At 40.0% G+C, this 14,882-nt stretch overlaps 1 protein-coding gene across 24 annotated transcripts in view; it reads left to right on the forward strand.

Moving 5' to 3' along the window:
• The window catches only part of adgrb2 (adhesion G protein-coupled receptor B2), a 323,031-nt gene that overhangs the window by 279,406 nt on the left and 28,743 nt on the right, over nt 1-14,882 (forward strand). For 16 of the 24 annotated variants that reach the window (XM_089123186.1, XM_089123181.1, XM_089123183.1 and 13 more), the window contains 6 exons: nt 717-815; nt 4,255-4,426; nt 9,485-9,577; nt 12,212-12,251; nt 12,428-12,442; nt 13,391-14,127. In XM_089123186.1, the coding sequence (XP_088979312.1) occupies nt 717-815; nt 4,255-4,426; nt 9,485-9,577; nt 12,212-12,251; nt 12,428-12,442; nt 13,391-14,127 (1,156 nt within the window). Of the gene's footprint in view, nt 1-716; nt 816-4,254; nt 4,427-9,484; nt 9,578-10,910; nt 11,289-12,211; nt 12,252-12,427; nt 12,443-13,390; nt 14,128-14,882 lie in introns of all 24 variants that reach the window. The other 8 variants (XM_089123180.1, XM_089123185.1, XM_089123191.1 and 5 more) reach the window with 5 other exon arrangements.

The raw sequence follows: 14,882 nt of genomic DNA on the forward strand, positions 1-14,882 counted from the left end.
TTATAAAGCTGAGGGGGATTGTAACAAGGTTCATTAAAAACTGAACTTCCTGTTTAATGACCTGAGGGAAACCAACCTGGATGTGCTGGTCTTTTTTCTAACAATGCCTACACAAATCAAGGGTCACGTGCGGTATCAGGTGTGTTTGAGTGTGTCAACGACGAGAGACTCTCCTCTCGACATCAGTCTTACTCGTGTTTTCACCCACAAAAATTCATATAACACACACAAACACATACTTCAGTAAGCAGCTGAAGTAGGTTAGTCTTTGCAGCTCCCATCTGCCTCATCTGCTGATTGGTAATGATCTGTGGTTGCGTTCTACTGTGTGTCTCTCCATTTTATCATTCTCCTGCCTTCATTTTCTCTTTCTCTCTCACACACAAGCTACTTTCACGCTGTGACAGTCATTACAGATCTCACTCTGCCGTTGCTTTTGTTCATTGCTTGATACTGTTCTCTTGGCATTACTTTAATTTTGTCTTTCTCTTTCTTTTTCCTCTCTTTTATGTGTTCCCTGTTCTTATCTACTTGTTTTGTTGTCATTGTCAAAATATTCCATTTGAAATTCCTCTCCATTCAACCTTTTACCATCGTGCCATTGGTATGTATTGGCATGAATGTGGGTGTATGCCTGGATTTCCCTGCTTCTGTGTGTCATGTCAATCTCTTCCCCTTGTGAATAAATATGTGTGTGTGTGTGTTGGGTCCTGAAGTCCGCCGTTGGAAGCGCGTAGCAGGCTGCTCCTGAAATGCTCCAAGTGTGGCGTGATCTCCAGTACCGCCCTGTCCAGCTCTACCGCCAGCAGCGCCATGTTAGTCTCATTCCATATTCTCTCTTTGTCTCTTACTTTCTCTCTCCATATCTTTCTTTTTTCTCTTTATCTCTCTGGAGCCCAACACTGACAGTAAGAAACAGAAACTCTTCAAAGAGCCACCCTCCTGTCAGCACACTCCAGAACTAAACCACTATTTTTAAAAATCTTTGCTGAGAAATTCCCTCAAAGAAGATCATTTAAGGCATTTCAATATTATAAATCGTAGAATAGACATTAAAAAAAAATAGTAAATTATTTAAACGTTCATATATTGTATTTGTCAAACATAAGCCTACAAGACTCACTTTTAAAACATTTTGCAATCGAGTTAAAAAAGTGTCCAAGGCAGACTTTGACTTAGCCATTCATTCAGTGCATGTTTTTTTTTTTTTTTTTGCATTAGTTGATGTTTTTCTTAGCTTAGCTTTGATTTTTGTGTTGCTTGTTTTGTTTCGTTTTGTGTTCATATGCATCTTTTGCCAAAAACCCTGTTCTTAAAGTTATTCACATTTGAAAAAACTTTTGCTGATAATTTACACACCCCCATGTCATCCAAGATGTCCATGTCATTCTTTCTTCAGTTGAAAAGAAATTAAGGTTTTTGATAAAAACATTCCAGGATTTTTCACCATATAATGCACTTCACTGGGAACCAAACGGTTAAGGTCCAAAAGACACTTTCAGTACAAACTGCAAACTGTTCAAAGGGCTTTAAATGATTCCAGACGATGAATAACGGTTTTATCAAGCGAAACAATCGCTCATTAAAAAAAAAAAACACACAAAGATTAAGTTTTATAAGCACAAATGGTCGCTTTGCTCTCTTCTCTGACCCACGTCTGTGACTCTCCTGTTCGAATTGGTTCATCAAAATGAACAAATCTTTTTTCGTGTCATCTGGTTCATTCAACGAACAAAACGAACGAATTGACTCGTAAAAAGATTTGTTCATTTTGATGAAAAAGTTCGAACAGGAGAGTCACAAACGTGTGTCACAGAACAGAGCAAGGCGAGCATTTGAGCTTATAAAACTTAAACTTTTTATTTATTAAATGAGCCATCGTTTCACTTGATAAGACCCTTATTCATCGTCTGGAATCGTTTAAACCCCTTTGAATAGTTTGCAGTTTGTACTGAAAGTGTCTTTTGGACCTTGAACCATTTGGTTACCAGTAAAGTGCATTATATGGAGAAAAATGCTGGAATGTTTTCATCAAAAAATTATTTTTGACTGAAGAAAGAATGACATGGACATCTTGGATGACATGGGGGTGAGTAAATTAACAGCAAAAGTTTTTTTTTTTTTTTTTTCAAAAGTCAACTCCTTTAAGTATTTTGTGTCTAATTGTGAAACATTTTAAAGGCTTGTTTTTAAAATATTGTCTTTCAAGTATATTATGTCTTGCCACACAGGCAAACTATTTTACTTGCATTGCAAAATGTAAAAACGTGAAAAAATATTTCACTGACAAAATACACTTATATTCAAGATCCAGACTACAGTGTGCTAATGTTGTAAATTTAGTTAATTATCTTATTTCAAGGATTTTAAATATTTAAACTAGAATCTCAGACAAAAATATTCCAAACAGGATTTTTTTTTTTGTTCTATTTCTTCAGCTGTGTTGACTGTAGACTTTAGCAAAGACACGCACATCAACACAAACACGGTGTGCTCTTTGAAGAGGTAAAGAACCGGAGTGTGGATCAAGGGCCACCTCTGATTCTTTTGGCTTTGGATAAATTGGACTTCTCTCTTCTATTTGCTGGAGGGAGTCATGTTATTGAAATGATCATGAAATGAATGATATCGCTTCTCTGTTTCTCTTTCTCTTTATCAATTTTGATTTCGTGTTGTTCCTCATCTCATTCATGCTGTCTGCATTTTTTTTTTTCGGTCTCAGCTATCCGTGTATAAAGGGGCATGTGTGTGTGGCGCCATAATACAACTTCCATTTATAGAAATTAATGAAGAGGATTTCCTAAAGGAAGTTTGGGTGGACCATGTTCACATGATCCCACCTCATTCCCTTTAATGCCGGACTTCCTCCATCCAAACCCCATGCTTTCTCTCCACAGTTAGTTAGGGGAGGACAATGAATTTGAGTCATGCTATTTAACATTTATCAAGTCAACCTTGTCTTCCTGTTTCTGCTTTGCTCTTCTATGAGCATGTGAACTATTTTAGCAGATTTGCATATAGGAGCAAATCTCTGTCTCATTGCTAATGTCCGTCCCATTGCAGTCACACACATGCAGGAGACTGAGTCAGTGCAGCGTGAAGATGTAAAATTGTTACCCAGCTGTGGGGAGCCCTTGCTTCACTGAGTTTAAGCAGACAAGTCCTCACTGACACCTAATATTTATCTAAATAGGCTCTGCATGACGCAGAACCAAAACACTCCTGTAGCATTAGCAACATGTTGGAAATCTATTAGGGCATGTTAGCATGAGTGCTCAACATTATGCACAGCAATTATTGTGTGTCCTAACTGGATTGACCATGTGTGTCTGTGAATGAAAGAAAAAAAAAATCATAATTATAGGTTACACTTTATTTCAATTCAACTTTTGGCATAATAGTGTCAGAAGAATAATTTGAAACTTTCTTGCAAAGTTACTTCTAGTCAGTAGATCGTTTGTTGGTGAGCATCAGATATTAAGCAGACCGTCTATAGACTGTATTAGTATAGTAATACTCAAATGACTGGTAGACTGACTGGTAGACTTAATGTTACTTAGTAAAATGTCTAAAGTGGACAATCAAAATGAAGTGTTACCCAATAATTCAGCGTATTCTCATCCCAAGGCGTCATCTAAATGACAATTTTGATCATGCTTCAATATCTGACGCTTTAGGCACCCTTTAGCATCAGTTACATGACGCGATCCTAGGGCGTGATCTAACTGATCCTAAAGGGTGCCTAAAGAGTCAGATATTGAAGCATGGTCAAAATGCTTCCCAAGGCATCTGTTAAATGACGCCTTGGGATGAGAATGGGCTGAATAATTATGTCTTTGCTAAATTACACTTTATTTTACAGTACGTGTACTTAAAATTTACTTACCCAATAAAATACTGGTAATATAAGGTAACTACATAGGTTAAGGTTAGGTTCAGGGTTAGTACCTAGTTATAAACGAGTATTGTAATTGCTATAAATACTTAGTATGTACATGCGAAACAGGATTTTAAAATAAAGTAGGATTTCAGGTTTTCAATTATTACCACTCATTACGCATACATTAACGCTGTATTGACTCTCAGTTAAATGTCTGTGTTGCTGTGCTGGTCTCTAAACCTTATCAACGCTCCATTAAAACTCTAATTGTGAAAATAGTTGATCTTAATGGCTAATGATTCCAGGAGCAGTGATGTCACCACCTTGCTGCACGAAGGATGACATGCATTTTGCTCTGCACTCTTTCTTCAAAGGGCGTCATTATGGAGCTCTTGTGTGGTTCTTCCTCTGCTGGCGCTCACGTGGATGTCAGCTGTGCTGGCCATCACAGACCGCCGATCAACCCTCTTCCAGGTGCTCTTCGCCGTCTTTGACTCAGTCCAGGGATTCGTCATCATCACCGTGCACTGTGCCATGCGCCGAGAGGTCAGTGGGTTATTATTATTATTTTTTTTTTTACTGAATGTGAGTTGAGACTGTGGTCTTTTGGGGATCTCGTGCCCTTAGCATCAGAGAGATTGAAAACCCCTGGCTTAGATGGCATCCTTCTCCATTACAATATTATGGGCTCTATTTTACGTTCTAAGTGCATGTCTAAAGTGCACAGCGCAAGTGCACTTAGGGTGTGTCCGAATCCACTTTTGCTAGTTTAACGATGGGAAAAATGGTCTGTGTGCCGGGTGCTCTATTCTCTTAATGAGAAATGGGTGTTTTTTAGGGTGTAACATGCAATAAACCCATCAGAGTCTCATCTCCCATTCACTTTAAAAGCCAGTTGCGCTTGCGACATGGCTGATTCGCTATTTACATGATGGAATTTGGAAGCGGAAATACTGAACGCTTCTCTAGTGAGGAAACGGATCTGCTCGTGCACATGATTAAAGTGCGCAAACAGACCATTTACGAGACAAGCCGGATCTGTATGTACACAATATTAATATTTTACATTGATATTTAAAATTTGGCACGTTTGTGTAATAAGCAGAGTGTACGCACTTGGGGTGTCACGATTCTCCAAATCCTCGATTCGATTACATTTTTGATTCTAAGGTCACGGTTCGATTCGATTCTCGATTTTTATCAATCGGCCAATCAGGATGCTCTCTGTCTTACATGCGCTTCATGAGGCACACACGCAAGGTCTCTTGGGATGTCTGCAAACTGTGGCTTATTTCAAGCACGAACGTTGTCAACATAACTCACTGGAAATCCAAAAAAAACTTCCACACCTGCGACTTCAATGAAAGAGGATCTGTCAATGTGTCTCCTGCATCTGCAGTTGCCATGCTATCTTTTGAATGGCTGTAGCTAAGTTAGAAGAGGTTGACTATAGACTCGCAGCACTTCAACACATGTGTTTTTTCCGCTTGGATTCCATAATTTTTTTTTTAATTCGAAGTTCGAGATTGTGAATTAATTTTGATCGAAATTGTGACAACCTTAGTGTTGTTGACCCACCTATAGGCACATATTACTAGTGCGCCCTTTAAATAACCAGTTTTCAGTTGGTCAATGGCACAGTCTATTTAATTTCCCTCAAAATAGCAATGCACCAACAATGCGCCTGAACACGCCTCATTTTCAGTCCACCACGCCCATGGGCACATAAAGGGCGTAAATGCAAATGCTATTTCAGACTGATCTCATGAAATGGCATATGTATGACACGGCAATTCTTATTTCCATTTTTGGCGTGCTATCAACACGCATAATCGCTTTTCAGCGTTTTTTATGAACGCCGTTGACTTAACGTTACATTGCTGTATGTAAATATATGAGCTACCCCAACCCCATCACTAAACCTACCTGTCACTCTGGTTAATACCATTTATGAGTCTTCTCCTACCATCCTAGGAAAAAAAATTCGCTCCCCAGATGTAGATCTACATTTTGTTTCGTTTCGCTCGGACATTTAATGGCGTGTACATACACGCGGAATCACTCGGACATTTAACGGCGTAGACATACACGCGGATAACTCCAAAATGCGCTTAGATAACACGCCTTGACTTGAAAGTGGCGTGTATGTTTACGCAAAAGTCATGATGTCATGTTGGCTATTTAAACAATGTGACGCAGGACGTGAAAATGATAATTGTGTCGGGCTGAAACTAGCAAAAAATTGTGCTGGGCGTATGATAAGGCTCTATGTGTGTGTGATTGGCCATTAAACATTAAATGATGCTCTGTTATACTGCCAGTCCTAGAGGACAGTCAGGGGTGTATTTAAATGGAAACTGTAGGAGGAGCTTTATTTGAGTCCATTATTTTAAGGTCCACTTAGGAGTAAAACTTGGCTGCAATACTTTCGCGTTATAATGGGTTGATCTGAGCATCCATAAATAAATCATCTTATGGGTCAAACTATAGTCAAACTGTAGCCAAAATGTGACAGCTTCAACTCTCCAGCCTGTTCTGTGATAACTGTGGCTGACTTGCATGCATCGGGTAAATTAAAATATGCTGCAGGAGTTTGAGAAGGGACAGAAAAAATCAGTTCCAAATCGCTAAGCCATATATGTTAAATCAATATCACAAAACCAAAGGATTAGAGTAAAATAAATCCTGGTATTATTTTAGTAAATATATGAAAATCCCTGGCAAGGCTTTGATGTAATCCCTAATAGCTTTAGCAAAACAAGGGAGTGGAGTGGAGTGGAGTTTGTGCACCGGATCCTTGCGCTATATGCAGTTTGATGTGCGAATTACGCTTTGAAATGGCTGAGCCAACAATAGGAAGGCAGCATTCGTGATTAGCACAGGCAAATGAGTGTGGGAATAGTTTGTTCTCATGCATTAGTGAAGATAGAGAGAGTCTAGAAGGCATGCCATCGGCTGTCACTCTGATACTTCTACAGCTTTGACTCAGCAGACAGTCATCCATAAACAAATTGAGAATGAGACCGTCTCTTGCTCTGTCTTGCGAAACAGAATAGTGTTCCTGCATATCATAATTTTAGTTGTGGGGAGGGAGGCAGACTGATTACATATTCTGGTCTAGGCCAGTGAATAGTGTTGCAGCATGATAACTCATGCTCAGTTGAATAGAAAGAGAAGGGATTTACTAAACAGTGCAGAGAATGTGCAGTCAATAAATAAAGTGTTTCAACAGCATATGTTTGATGCTATTCTGAGGACGCAAGTAGATTAATATGTAATTTGTTCAGAGTGTAACCTTTGTAAACCATAAAGGTCGTGTCAGATCAACCACTTGGGGTATGTACAACATGTTGTAGAATTAACGAGTCTAAAATGTGCCTCCAGTGAACACATGTGATGGGATTTTGTCTTGGTCTGAGATCAGGCATGTCACAAATGTTCTGAAAAGTCTTATGCATGTTCACTATCATTTAAAAGTTTGGGGTCGGTAAGAAAAAGTCTCTTATGTTCACAGAGTCTGCATTTATTTGATTAAAAATACTGTTAAATCAGTATATTTTGTGATGCAAAGCTGAATTTTTAGCATCATCACTCAAGGCAACAGTATCACACGATCCTTCAAAAAATAGTAGGTTCATAAAATATTGAAATCACGAAATGAAAATTAAGATTTCATTGTATTAATTAAATTAATAAATGTGTTCAGTGGCATCACATTCATATACACAATTACTGAATTTGACATTATGACCATTTGATTGTATTGTTTCTTTCTGGGGAATTATAGAATGAATAAAAATACTTTCTAAGTTGTAAGTCTGTTGTAAGTTTCAGCATATAACCAAATATTTATGTGTAAACATTACATCTACACACACAAATGAGATCAGGCAGAGTTTGGTGATATGCTCACCCGAACTTCAAGAATGGTTCACTCTCAGAAGAAATATAAAAAATTGTACCTTTAGGGATACAACACCTTGTCACTTGGACAGTACTCTCAAAGGGATATATCTGTACCTTGTTTACCCTCATAGTAGTACCTAAGGGCACATAATATTACCCAAGGGTACAAATTTGCACCTTATCAGCATACAAAAGTGCCCGAGTGACAAGCTGTTGTAAACTTAAAGGTAAAAGTTTTCCACATTTTTCCCTCCTTAAAGTAAATCAAAGTTTCAATTTTAAGGCTACATTAGAGTGAGAGTGTATTCTACAATTCAGATTAAACATTTTAGAATAATTAATGTCATTATAATCATGCATCACTGCATAGAGTGTCATTTATTCTTAAAGGAGTAGTTCACTTTAAAAATATATATATATATAAAACTTTAAACTTTGTTATTTATTGTTGAAATGACCGATCGTTTGGCTTGATAAGACCCTTATTCATCGTCTGGAGTCATTTAAAGCCCTTTGAAGCTGTACTGAAACTCTCATTTGGACCTTGAACCGTTTGGTTCCCCTTGAGTCACATGTGACTCAACATCAGTTTATGTCAGTATGTTACTATGTCCTCTTGTAATTGTATCACCTGCTGTGCATCCAGATATAGTGTAAGAAAAGCTCATTTATTATCTGTTATATATTTGTTGGCAATAAGAGCTCTCATCTTCCCACTTACAATGTGCTTTCACTTGGTCATTTTGTAGGCCTTGTGGCCATAAATTTGTATGCAAATGAGTGGCATCCCGTTGCTAAGGCTACACTGTCGTCAGGGGAAACGGCCTATCACGTTGTCTGTTTTTTTTTTTTTTTTTTGATGAAAGAGAGTGTCTTCCTCTCTATTATTGTAGAGCATATGCATCTGCAGTTCTGTAAACCCTTCCTGCAGAAACGCAAACTGCAATGTCACAGAGGAATATAAACTAATATCAACGTTTTATGAGAAATTGCATACGGATGCCCTCTGTAGATTACTAAACTAACTAGATTAAACTGATAGATTCTCCGAAGTGAATAGAATCTGCTAGCGCCTTTAGGATATTTACTTTCATCATTAGTTCCATGTAAACATTTACATGATTGTGGAAAGATATTCACCCCCTCCTATTATTTTTTTTTCTAATAATGATGTAACAATCTTAAAGAACTAGTTCACTTTAAAAAAAAACTGTTGCTGATATATTACTCACCCTCATGTCATCCAAGATGTCCATGTCTTTCTTTCTTCAGTCGAAAAGAAATGAATGTTTTTGATGAAAATATTCCAGGATTTTCTCCATATAATGGACTTCAAGGGGAACCAAACGGTTCAAGGTCCAAATGAGAGTTTCAGTACAGCTTCAAAGGGCTTTAAACGATTCCAGACGGTTTCACCTCTCTCCGCCATTTTACGCAAGAGGCTATAGGCAAACGTTAGTAGACTGAAATGACTATAATCCACAATGGTCTATTACTGCATCTACTTTGTATGTACAATCGTCCACATCCGTATCACGATGCATCGTAGAATCCTAATATTTTGCTGCTGTGTGATTGTCATTATAGAGGTTTGAAATTACGATGTTTTCATATTTGATTGTTTGCTTTCTTGTTTTAGATTTCGATTTTGAGCCTCTATGATTTACCCTGGTTGCATGTCATGACTTCCCACCTCAGGTGCAGGATGCAGTGCGCTGCAGGATGGGTGGCTGCAAAGACGACAGTGAAAACTCTCCGGACTCCTGCAAGAACGGCCAGGTGCAGATCATGGTGAATAGCATTCCATTCCATTTCATCTCACGTGGGACTCTCAGAGGGTCGGCTCCTCCTCTCTTAAACAGCATGGGTTACTGGGTGATTGTAGAGGATTTTTAGTCAGTGTATAGTATAGTTTTTCTAGTTCGACCTTACAATATTAAAGGGGTCAAGAACTGGCTTTTTAAATTTTATTATATTGTTGTCTGAGGTCAACTTATGACATTCACTTGGTTTTTGCATTCAAAAACATCAAAATGAATAAGTAATAGTCTATTTTTTTTACTCTAGTTTTGAGCCTAGCTCAAAAACGCTCAGTTTTTATGGGCGTCTCACACTGAAGACTTGGAAGTAAACACCCACTGCTGTGAGTGGACAGTTTTGCAATATTATAATGAGTTTCAACTCACCTCGTCGGTGTATGTGTGTTGCACCATTCCTGTCAGAGCCAATATCGGCGCAGCACCGTTCTTTAATCTTAATCGGTCTGCAAATCCCGTCTTGTTGACAAAACAATTCTCAGTGAAATGAAGTGAACAGACGGATGATATTTTACCCTCATCAGCTGGAACGTCTTGAAAAATAAAGTTTAATCATGCCTTCCTATTGGAATCAAGAGGAAGCTTATGCAGCGACTATCTTCTTCCACAACTAGGCACTGCACAACATGTTTTTTTGCTCGGTAGCTCGATCCGGTTTGTCATCACGAGGTCGGCCTATGTTATTTAGCTATGCGTGTAATGCGTGAATCGGTGGGCGGGGGTAAAGTGGCCGTGTTGAAGTAGGCGTTGATCTTCTTCTGCAGGGGTGGTGTTTTATCCTCTTCGACGTCATAGTTCCCCACTCGTTTGCTGAGCCTGGTGTCAATAAAAGCTTTTATTGGACTAACAAGGATGCTTTCAGTTCTGAAACTTACAGGATATTTTTATAATATGATGACCTCTTAGGTCAAAAGCTCAAGGGAAAGTTGATTTCTCAGTTCATCACCCCTTTAAAATGTTGTATAAAATGTTTAATGTTGTGATAAAAAAAAAAAAACTGACCAATAATTATACTCTACAAGAAAGCAATCAAGCACGTCAGTAACATACTTAGCACTTATAACCTTGTGGGATATTTTAATAGTTTTTAAGCCCAGTGCCCTGCAGTGATTTGTTCGTGTCAAAGACTAGACTGTAGCCATGGTAACTACAGCAGGAACTCTTCCAATTGTGTGTGTGTGGATAAGTTTGGATGAGAGGGATAACCACCCCTGCAGGTCTGCTCCACCTTTCCACTTCATTTCCTCAGCTCACCGCTCACTTTTTCTCTCTCCAACTTTCTCTCCGTTCTGCCTCTTTGCCGGCAGAGGTGCCCACACCAGCCCAGCCTCTACAGTCAGGACCAGTGTGGGTCACTCCGATATCCACCTGGGTGCTGCCAAGGCTGCCACCAAACCTGCCCCACCCACCCTCCTCTAGCCTTGGCCAATCACATTCATGGACACAGCCATAACCACACCCACAGTCTCCACCAGAACCACACTCAGACTCTGAACCACAACCACCTTCTCAATCACAATCACAACCACAACCACTCCCACGGCCTAAACCCCAACCACATCCATTCTGTCAACCATACTCTCGACAAGAACCACACCCTGAACCACAACCACGTACATACACTCAACCACAACTGTGCCCACGTTCTCCGCCAGAGCCAAGTCCTGGAGCAAAATCACATGACCGTACGTCTCTGAAATGAACGTGATTGCATGTGTTTGCTTTAGAGTTAGTGCTGTCAATTTGTGTAGCTGATAGCATACGATACTGTGAGCATATTAGCCCGCTAATTAGATAAGTGGCTAGTTGTCAGCAGATCTGACTTTAATTATGTAGTACAAAGTAACTTCATTTCCACGACTGTGCAGTAGAAGTTTAGCATAGTCGCAGGTCTCTTTTCTTGCCTTTTCTTTTCAACTTAAACATGCAGGTATATGCATACATATAAGTTGCTCTCACTGGGAATGCTAAAATTATCTCCGCAGTGTAATGCCCTCACTAAAGCTTTGTTTTGAACTCCTTTGAGAGTCAATTCTTTTGGCAGCACTAACCAACACTGAATTCCAATGAAGGCCTGGAGTTTAAAAGAGCTGCTCTCGGATGGACGTTTACGGTTTACCCTGAGGGACGCAGTCATTTTGCGTCCATTGTACTTTTTGTTTCTTTTTAAAGAGTCCTAACCTCTTTTCATAAAAATCATATCCGTTCGGTTTTTTTTTTTTTTTTTTTTTTTTTTTTTTTTTTTTGGAAAGTCAAGCCCAGCTGTGTCAGACTGCAATATGCTAATTTATTTTCACTTCGGTTCAATGTAATTAGTGCTGGTGCTAAGGGATCTGCTTTTATTGTAGAGGTGTTGAAGATGTGTTGCATTAGACTAGGACTTTATCAACTGTTTGCTAAAATGAACATGTTGTTTCTTTTTGATGGACTTTAACCGCCACATACTGTCTGTTACTGCCCTCAGCTCCACCCTACACCATGCCAAAGTTGTATGACTGTATGTAAATTATTAAGAACTGGCATCTATATTTATAGTTCACTTATGGATGGCATGTCGTTTCTAACAAGATTAAGTTATCTCTCCTCTGTCCTTCACTCACCTCCACAGACGGACTTTGAGAAAGATGTGGACTTGGCTTGTCAAACGGGTAAGTACTTCTTTTACCCTCCATTATCCTTTTCAATATTGCACCTCTTTGCTTTATCATTCTTGCACTTCCCTCACCGGTTCTTTCACATTGGCTTGGTTCTAATGTTGTTGGTTTGGTTAAGTTTGTTAATGGAAATTTAACCCTGCACATCGTTGTTCCCCCCTCACTTGCAGAGAGAGGACACCCATGTAAGTCTCACACTTAAGTTGGCAATTTGTGTTAGACTAAAGTATTTTGTTGTTTTGCATAAATTGACATACTAAATGTGCATTTTTACTCTTTAATTACCATACCCTTATCATATTCAGCATACTAGGGCATTCATTTTAGCTTGGATACATTTTTGATCAATTCTGTGAATGAGAAACTCCCACTGTAATAGTATTAACCTTACATAATTTAAAAAAATGAAAGTTTTTTTTTCTTCTATAGGTATGCTATTTTAAGTTAATTTAAATAAGTTTTCCCCTGTACTTTTTCACCTTTTGACTGAGTTATATTTTCTCTTAAATGTGACCTTATAAATTATGTATGAAGTGGTTAAGCCTTTACGGCTGATGGTTTTTCTCTTAGAGGAACTGTTTTGTGCATGGCTTTCCCTGCTATCCCTACTTAATTCGACTGAACTCCTGCTGTAGCACCAGCCTTTGCAACGGTCCAAATTTGCATGCTGAGAAACCTACTTACTAACTCACCTGCGTGAAAATGTTTGTCCTTTCTTGCCCTCACTGCCTTCTGCACTTTTGACCCATTCCTGCTCTTCTGACATCTGCATTGGCATGCCCCATTTCTACGTAACTGAGCTCATTTTCATTCGTCTCTTTTCTCATCATTCCCTCCACCGATCACATTCTCACTATCTCCCTTACTCTGTCACTGCTTCAACCTTTCTCCAAAACATTTGGGTTCTATACCTTTGGGAACTCCTGTGTAACCATCTTCCTTCCCTCCCCTTTCCCTTTCTGTAATGTATCGTTTCACCATCCAACTTTCTGTTGTGATTGGTTTCTCTTTTTGCTCTTTGCCTCTCTGTCCATCTGTGTGATCTTGTGCACTCGACTTCTGCTCCTGTCTCTTTCTTCCTCCCCCCTTCTGTCTATCTGTTCTCTCTCTTTCTCCCTTTCTCCCTACCTCAGTCATCTTTAAGGAGGTAAACACATGTAACCCTGCTACCATAACTGGCACTCTATCCCGCATCTCCCTGGATGACGAGGACGACCCCAAGTTGTCGGCTCATCAGGAAGGCGTTAATTTCAGCAGCCTACCTGGGAATATCCCACCGCCTAGCCTACTGGTGCAGGTACCTGCTTTGGGTACCCTGAATGAGCTAAGCGAGCAGTCGCTGAAAAAGGATGTCAATGTGGAGCAACAAGGCCAGCATCAGCGATCCGGGCCCATCTACCTGTGCACTGAGAGTGGGCTGGGTTGGACCCGACCAAACCCTTCTTCCACCCAGGATTCAGCTGGAGGAGGTGGGGAAGGGGACTACATGGTGTTGCCCCGTCGGACAGTCAGTCTCAAGCCCCCTCCTCCACCCCAGGATGAGGGGAAGCCCCTGAACATTACAGTAGATGACCCTCCCTTTCCTCCGCCCCCTTCACCCTTGACTCTGCATCCAGCTGAGAGTGAGGCATATCCTGCAGACTTTGCAGCTGTGGACCACATCAGCATGAACCTAAACCGCTCCTACAGCACTCTCAAACATTTGCCGGCCCACACCGGCCACACGCACTCCAACACCCACACCCTGCAGGTCAAGCAGAATCGTCCCTCTGTCCGGCAGATCCTTACCTCGGGAACGGTGGAGCGCACCAGAACCCTTCCCCGCAACCTGGGCAGCACCAACACCAGCCTCTCGGCTGGTTCTTTGGAAGTAAGTAGGGGTTAAAGTTAGGGGGTACATTCTTTCACAATCTTGAACAACTGTCACTTCTGAATGTCCCAGGGTATTTTGGTATTTTTGCAATTTTGGCATACAACCTAGGTACACAATAGTGCTGAGATGAAACCAAGCATTAATGCAGTGATTGCAAACCAGCGCAGTCTCATCCCAAGACGTCATATAACTGACGTCTTTTGACCATACGTCAACATCCGCCTTTTTAGGGTACCCTTAAACGTCGGTTAGATGACGTTATCGGATCCTAACCCTACCCCAGTCCTAAACCTACCCCTAAACCTAACCGACGTTAAAGGTAGTGTCAGTTGTATGACGGCCCGGGATCGTCATGTAACCGACGTTTAAGGGTACCCTAAAAAGGCGGTTGTTGACGTATGGTCAAAAGACGTCCCAAGACGTCAGTTATATGACTTCTTGGGATGAGACTGTGTTCTGCAAACACGCCAACCTAAACACACAAGCCGTAGAATCTTACCTAGCAACAGACAAATTACGATTGATTTATGGCTAGTTTTCCCAAAATCATTTACATTCCCAACATGTATGACTTTCTTCAGTGAAAAATAAAATATATTTTCAAGAGTTTATTTGTACTTTTTGTCCACACAATGGAAGTCAATGAGGTCCAAAACAACACTAGACCCCATTGACTTTTGTTTCCAAGATATCTTCCTTTGTGTTCCACAGAAGTCATACAGGTTTGGAATGACATGAGAGTGAGTAAATTA

This window comes from Pimephales promelas, chromosome 18, assembly GCF_988280905.1.
Source record: "Pimephales promelas chromosome 18, fPimPro1.hap1.1, whole genome shotgun sequence".
In the NCBI taxonomy this organism is placed as follows: domain Eukaryota; kingdom Metazoa; phylum Chordata; class Actinopteri; order Cypriniformes; family Leuciscidae; genus Pimephales; species Pimephales promelas.